Source organism: Phytophthora infestans, genomic scaffold, assembly GCF_000142945.1.
Source record: "Phytophthora infestans T30-4 supercont1.644 genomic scaffold, whole genome shotgun sequence".
Lineage (NCBI taxonomy): Eukaryota > Oomycota > Peronosporomycetes > Peronosporales > Peronosporaceae > Phytophthora > Phytophthora infestans.
In genome coordinates, this window is record NW_003307444.1 from 4,489 (window position 1) to 11,805 (window position 7,317).

A 7,317-nucleotide genomic window follows, 5' to 3' on the forward strand; every position below is an offset into this window, starting at 1 on the left:
AAGTCGGCGTCGAACGCCAATCCCTAACATTGTTAGCACACCCCATACAATGTTGATACGTTCGTGTACACTAGACACAATCATTATGATACATAGTACTTGAGTTCAGCATACTAATGTGTGCATGATTAATGTGTCGCTGTGCCAAAATCAATTGTTTTATTGGAGCCGTGGTGTAAACTGCATTTAAAATCGGCAATCGTTAGCTCATGTAGCCTTATTTGTGTGACAACAGGAACGACATATCTCAATAGCACGCTCAAACTCTAAAATTTGAGTGAGCTACAGCCACCGACGTGGGTGCGTGGTCTAATGTGGCGCGGAGTGTATATAGCCATCTTCCAACACAATCGAGCGGGTATGTGTCGGCAGGCACTCAGCTAGTCGACATAGACTAGCGGTTCTTCCCCGCGGGAGGCAAACCGCCTTTCTGACTCTGCTTCGCCTCAAGCAGGTCGCGATCCTCTTTTGTCGCTGTCGGGCAACTGCTGAGGTAATGAGCCCCACCACAGTGAAAGCACTCAGTCTGTGGGGCACCTTTCTTGCCTTTCAAACCCTTTTTCTCAACCGGTTTATTTGTTTGTTCTCCACGGGAAAGACGTCTTCGAACCTTTGTCGGGCTGTTGCTGCTGTTCGCTATTTGGAAATTTCCTCTGGAAGCCTTGTTGCTGATGGCCCTTCACCTTCGGCTTAATGTGGGGTCTCTTTTTGCCGGTTCAGGGCACGCTCCTCGATCGCTTGCTCGAGTGCTTGCTGATGAATTGGCTAAGAAATCTTCGGAATACTCGTCTAAGCCTCAGGGAAGCGGTAGTCAATTTCGTTCTTAGTTTTTGCTTGTAGCTTTGAGAGGCAGTGAGCTGATCAACACTTTGTATTTTTTTCTTTGACCCCTATCTCACTTTGAAAGACACTAACAAATTCATACTTCTTGATGAGTAAGTTACACAAGAGAAAATATTTGATCACGAGCGAGAGCCAATACCACTGTTGCTCATGTCCATCATTAACTCTTTTGCGAATAACTCGCTGACGGGTGGAAGAGCTTAGCTCTGGTGTCTGTAAGTCGTAGCATGTATCTTTTATCCAACAAGAAACGGTACGTCAGATCGCCAATTGCCACTCCTCAATTTGCTTCACACAAGGTTCCAACATATCTTTGTTAAATGAAGCTCGGATGCTTTTCATTATCGCACCGATGTCTTCTTTCCCGTTCTTACAGCGCTCTTTGACCACGTCCTCATACTCCTTACGGGGTTTTAGTCATCATCTCACGCCTCCGACGTCACCTTTGGCGCAGTCACTATTGAGAAGATTGGCTTCGGGAGCTGGGATACGCTAGTCTTGCTCGCTGGCTTAGTCGCATGTGCCTTCTCTACTTAGGAACTTGTCTCGGTCACGTTTCCTTTGTCAACGTGGTCCCGGTTGACGTCGCTGGTCGTAGACGCCATGTTGCTGTCCAATCAGTAACTTCTAGTCGCAGACTTAACAGCTAAGGAATTCTTAGTAGTAGGTCTAGATAGAAAGCTACTGCAAGGAAAGCTGACGCTTGCTGTGAGCCCAATTCTATTGTGAGTCCTATCTCGTAAGTTCTAAAGTGAAAACGTAGTTTGCTAGATCTCTAGTCGTTTCTAATTGCTATCTTCTGTTGCCAACTTGGCATCGCAGGTATGCGATGCCCAGTGAGCGGGAAAGGCTTGCTTTCGGGATCCCCACTACACTACTGGGACGTCGAACGGCAAGCGTTTTCCCGCGCGATCAGGAAGACGCAGACCTTTATATCCCAATTTTCTGTCAAAGAACAGTAGATGTGTCGCTCACCTTGAAAAAATAACTACGAACGAAGACAATGGCGACTAGGAGTTCCCTCACTCAGCTCTTGACAGTCTAACGCCTGCGAGTGTGCTCCAAGTGAGCGCTGACGATAGTACTAAACACGAGCTGTCGCCGACAACTTGTTGGAGCTCTTCCTTTGCAAGATGATCAGAATTTACGTGAGTCTACCTTAAACCAGCTCAAAATATCCCGCTCAGTCGTATGCCATTGACAATGATGGACATAAGAGATCGTACTCGTTGTGTCTTCGAGGAATGTGTCGGTCACCCGAGCAGAATCATGAAGCAGCGGTGAAATGCTGGCCATTCATGATGTCCGCGAAAAATTCAGAGCAACTCGCAGGTAGTGCCGATTCGACATGGCAACTTACATTTGCAAGCATGAACGCAGCGCTGTATTAGATGTTATGCTACAGCTGACTCGAAGCAAAAATAAAAAAAACTCAGTTTTTTTGTTGAGCTGCTTTGTTTCAGTGAAAACAGGAGTGGCAAGAAAAGTGCAACAAAGCGATTTATTTTCATTAAGCGGATAATGCCGAATAGAGTGCTTTTCTAAATAGTATACCTAGACCAAATTGTGTACCGTTTTGGCGGTACTCAAATAATAGTGTACCGTACCAAATATAATACCATCACCACCAGCCACCAATGACCAGAACAAACAGTTTTCTTGGTCGGCTCTCTTTATTCTAAGTTTTACCAGTCCCTACAAGCCTTCAGCAGCCAAACTACTCCCAGTGAAGATGCCGTCGTCACGCACGACCAAGTCAATGGCCGAGAAGAAAGAGGTCGCTCAGTGGATCGAGAAAAACGGCGGTGTGCCCACCCCAGCCGCTGTTTACTTCAAGAACGAGCGCGGCTGGAAGGTTTCCGAAGCTCAGGTGCGCTACTGGTGGAAGAAGCGCACCGCTATCAAGGCCGCGCCGGCGCTACGCAGCCGCCTGACTGGGGCGGGCGCTAAGCCACGGCTCTCCGAGCTCGATGATATCCTGTTCGATCAAGTGCTGTTTCGCCGGTCTGCAATAGAGAAAGTCTCTTGTGATTGGATTCGCGACGCTGGGCAGTGGCTTGCCGCATCTGAGCTGGGCGATACAGATTTCGTTGCGTCGGACCGCTGCGTCAACGGCTTCATGCGTCAGCATGGGCTGTCGCTGCGCCGCACCACGAATCTTACCGTGCAAACCGATGACGTGTTGACCGACCGAGCGGTAAGCTTTCTAAGCTATCTCACGTCACGCATTGATGGGCTTAGCGACGATCACACCATCCTGATGGACGAGACGGCAGTCTACTTCGAGGACCCGCGCCGCCAGACGGTGGGCCAAGCTGGAGCTCGCCACGTCGTGCTAAAGTCTATGGGATTTGCTTCAATGCGGGTGACGGCTATGCTGGCCGTCACGGCAACCGGCCGCAAGCTGCTCCCGCTGGTTGTTTGGAAAAAGGCTAAGCAGGATGGCAAGATTGAGCGCTACGGTAACGTCCACGTCGTAAACCAACCCAAGGCATGGGTTGACTTGGCGCTTCTCACTCGTTGGCTGGATCTGGTCTTTCCGCCCATTTTGACACGTACACGCAGGGAAAAGTGCCGGTCTGGGACAGCATGCGTGCTCACGTCTCTAAGATGGTGAAAGCTCGGTGCGCCACGAAAGGGGTGCAGATGTTCGTCATCCCAGGGGGACTGACACCCTACGTGCAAGCGGGAGATATCGGGATCTACAAGTCGTTCAAGGACAAACTGTCGCCCATCATTGACAGCTGGAAGAAGTCTGATGCTGTGCTCTACACTCGCGGAGGAAATCCAAAGCCACCATCGGTTGAGACCGTGGCGAACTGGGTGAACGTCGCTTGGCGCGATGTTCCAACTGATGTCGTTGAGCGCTCGGTGGCAGCAGCTGGGTTTTCTCCAAGATTTGGAGATTGGCATGTGGCGCGACACGACGTTTACGGCGAGCTCTTTTGCTCAAAGTGGAAGGAGCGCATTATAGAAAATTCTGATGACGTGAGCGACAGCGGAGGTGCCCTCAGTGAGGACTGTTTCGATGAGTTTGCGATTTGGGACAGCGAAGAGTCTGTGTAGGACTAGAATTAGTGTACCGGTCCAATTTGAGCTCCTTTTGGTAGCTGAAGGTATGATACCGGAATTGTGTACCGTTCACAAATTGGCATTATCCGTAAATAAAATAAATCGCTTTGTTGCTTTTTCTTGTAATTATTTTCATTTCAGAATTTCAAGGAATAATTTAATAAGAGGGACTATGTTGCTTGTTGTCAGTTACTGATCACTAACGAACACTTCGTGAAATTCTACAAGAAAGGCCAATATGTGTGAGTAGCGTTCATGTAGACGACAAAACACGAGGAGGAAGGACGAACGAATTGTGACTATAATTTCGAGGGCAACCAAGACAAGTGCGATCTCCTAGCTGGGCCGATCTTCCAAAGTCAAGAAGAGACCAAAGGACGTTCAGACACTTCATTTCCGCTCTTACTCAGCCGATCGGAAGCATCTCAAACGCGACAGGGCCAGTGTAAGGCAAAGCCCAGCGAATGACGGATACGGAGTCACGACCTAGTCATGTAAAACTCCGATACCGAGCGTTGGCCTATGTCCGTCGAATTGGACGACAACGTCGACCGGTTAGAGCAGCAACCCCTCGCAGCTTTGCTGGCACGGGTGAAGAGCGCAGTATCAAAAACCTCAGCGGGCGACGTTCGATTGCTCAAATTAGTAGCAAACGAGGTTTCGCAGACACTGGCGGGCTTTTAAGTGGCAGTCGCAAGAGCTCTACAGAATCCGGATCAAAATCTCAACTGAATTGCCTCAATTCCAACGGTCGGGATTCCACATGGAGAGAAAATAAGGTCAATACACGAAGCCGGAGAGGTAGCAGCAAAGCACGAAGGGGGCCCAACACACCTCAAGCGAATGCTGGCAAACGTCGTCACCAGTTCCTAATGTCACATCAGAACCACGACGGACTAAGATTTGGTCTATTCTGTGGATGCAGCATCGAGCACGATGCAATCGACCCCAACGCCACGACTCGCAATGAGAAACACTATATTGATACACGTTCGGGAGGTGCCCAAGCTACCGGTTTTGATAGTGGATTCGGCTTTACGTGTACCAGCCCAGTAGCCTGCCCGCCACCTCTCGGCCTTGAACTCACGCGTACGGCTTCTACAACCCTTCAGCTACGATCTCGGGATGGACGGAGGAGTTTAAAGCTCGCACTTAGCGGCAATAGCGCGATGGGGCTCAAACGTAAAGCACCATCGGTGTCTTCTGGATACCCGTCTTATACTCCTAGCACACCACCATCGGCGTTCGTGAGCGACTTTACCTCACCAAGCACCTTGAAAAACACAAGAAATCGCTCGCGTGTGTCAGTCGGGTGTAACGGGTGGTTCATGAATGACGACGACCCGGCCATCGTGGGCTGGTACCGACATCGTAGTAGCGACGAAGGCAACCCCATCACACAGCGTGCGGGGTTGGCTCAGGCTTCTCGAGATAGCGATGCAGAATTTGCCAGGGACTTGCCGAAAAGGTACAAGACAAACACTTACGTATTACACCTGCAGAACCGTTTTTGTAAAGATCCGCATCGTCCTCTAAAGGCGATCAAGACGACTTTTCCAACGGCGGAATCGCATTGGTACCTTTACCATTGGTAATACAGTGTACCAATGCATCGACCACTTCTTCTCCCTCTGATCGGCTTCAAAGTCTTTTGACTCTGCCTACTCAGTGTGTGACTCGGATCCGAAGAGAAGGCAAACACAGATCTCGAGTATGCGACGTTGATAAAGTTGGCAAGTAACGCAAAGCTCGATTCAGCGTGTCGGCCTCGATATAGAACGCATACGTTCACTTGGCACTTGCTCGGCGACATGTACGGCCACCAACAATGCCAGAAAAGCTTCAACGGAAGAGCTTTAACGGTCACCAGCGCGGAACACGCAAGATACTATGCGTCGCAGCGTGCGGTGGCTACAAAACACTGAGTCTTAGCAAGTTAAAGTTGGCGGGATTAAAAATAATTAATCGCGCTCTGAAAGTATCCGGTTGCAATCGACCTTGACGCAAAGGCTGCACTCTCCCTAATTTGGGAGATGCACAGAAACCGTATACATGTATCGCGAAGTCAGACTTGCATGTGAGTCGGGGTGAGGATACAGTAGTCACATGGGATCTCTATGTCGAAAACGGCTGAGCTTGAAAAGTAGTTCTGTACCCGATTGGCTCTTCGCTCTAATATCGTCGACCTGTTCAAGCTATCCGTATTGGATACTTACCACACGGCAATGGGAGCCCGTTGAACTCTTTCCGCCGATGTGTGCTGCAGGCTGCAGCTGCTGAAATTACCCCGCAGAGATGCGGAGCAATGGCGATGTGCTTTTGATGAGCTGAGAGCGGACACTAAAAATAACGTTCCAATTGAATGATGCTGTACATTTCACTTGACAGCTCTAACTGCAGCTTCATGCAGTACATTGTATCTTGGCCGGCGCAACCCTGAACACTGTACAGTACAGTGTACAGTACGCCATACATGACATGTATTACGAGCGCATTTACGCGTAAATACGCGTCAGTTCAAGCACCTCTATCAGCAGATCCAGATCCAGGACCTGGAGCCAGGTGTGCACCTGAGGTGAAACCTTCACTGAAATGGCCAAACCGACTCCTCACTGATTTGCAACACGGCCACCGCATGGTGATTTTGTCAGAGCTCCCACCGTGGTAAGCCCAATTACCGGAGCAGGTCACGTTCGGAGGTTAGCATCACTCGCGCTGTGACCTCCTTAGGGCTCATTTTACAATTGATCTCCTGGCGCTCAAGTCTCAATCTTCCAAGCCCCTCAACCATGGCCAAAAAGCCGTTCTTCACCGCCGAGGACGCCAAGACGTCCTTCAACCTCTTCTGCTGCATCTACGGCATTGGAACGCTTGGTATGCCTGGCAACTTCGCCCGCGCTGGACCAACCATCGCTGTTGTAGCCATGGCCTTCATGGCCTTCGCCAACATCTACTCGTCCGTCGCCATGTCCAAGGTCATTCTGCTCGCCCCCACGTCTGTCAAGACTTTCGGTGACCTCGGAGAATGGGCAATGGGTCAGTGGGGTCGTTGGCTCTGCATCATCTCCCAAATGGGTTCGTGCCTTTTGATCCCGTGCGTGTTCCTCGTGCTCGGGGGCTCACTGCTCGACGGTCTCTTCCCGGACGCCTTTGAGCAATCTACTTGGACCATTCTAATGGCACTGACGGTACTTCCAGTGTGTCTCGTCCCGACGCTGAAAGAGGGATCGGGTGCTGCGTTCGCAGGCTGCTTGGGCACTATCATCGCTGATGTCATCGGTGTCGGCGTCGTCATGCACGGCATGCGCGGCCACCCGAGTGTTCCGTTCCCGGAGCTCAAGTTCTCGCAAGTAGCAGGTGTCTTTGGCAACCTGTCTCTTGCCTACGGTGCCGGTATCGTCA

The 7,317-nt window shown here is 50.4% G+C and overlaps 1 protein-coding gene across 1 annotated transcript; it reads left to right on the plus strand.

The window, feature by feature from the left end:
* Positions 1 to 6,704: 6,704 nt before the first annotated feature.
* On the plus strand, positions 6,705 to 7,265 carry PITG_21918 (amino acid/auxin permease-like protein; the record flags this gene model as incomplete). The annotated part of the gene is made up of 2 exons (XM_002999297.1): positions 6,705 to 6,990; positions 7,138 to 7,265. Coding segments are annotated over 2 exons (414 nt in total), but the record flags the coding sequence as incomplete, so codon positions are not given.
* Positions 7,266 to 7,317: the final 52 nt, after the last annotated feature.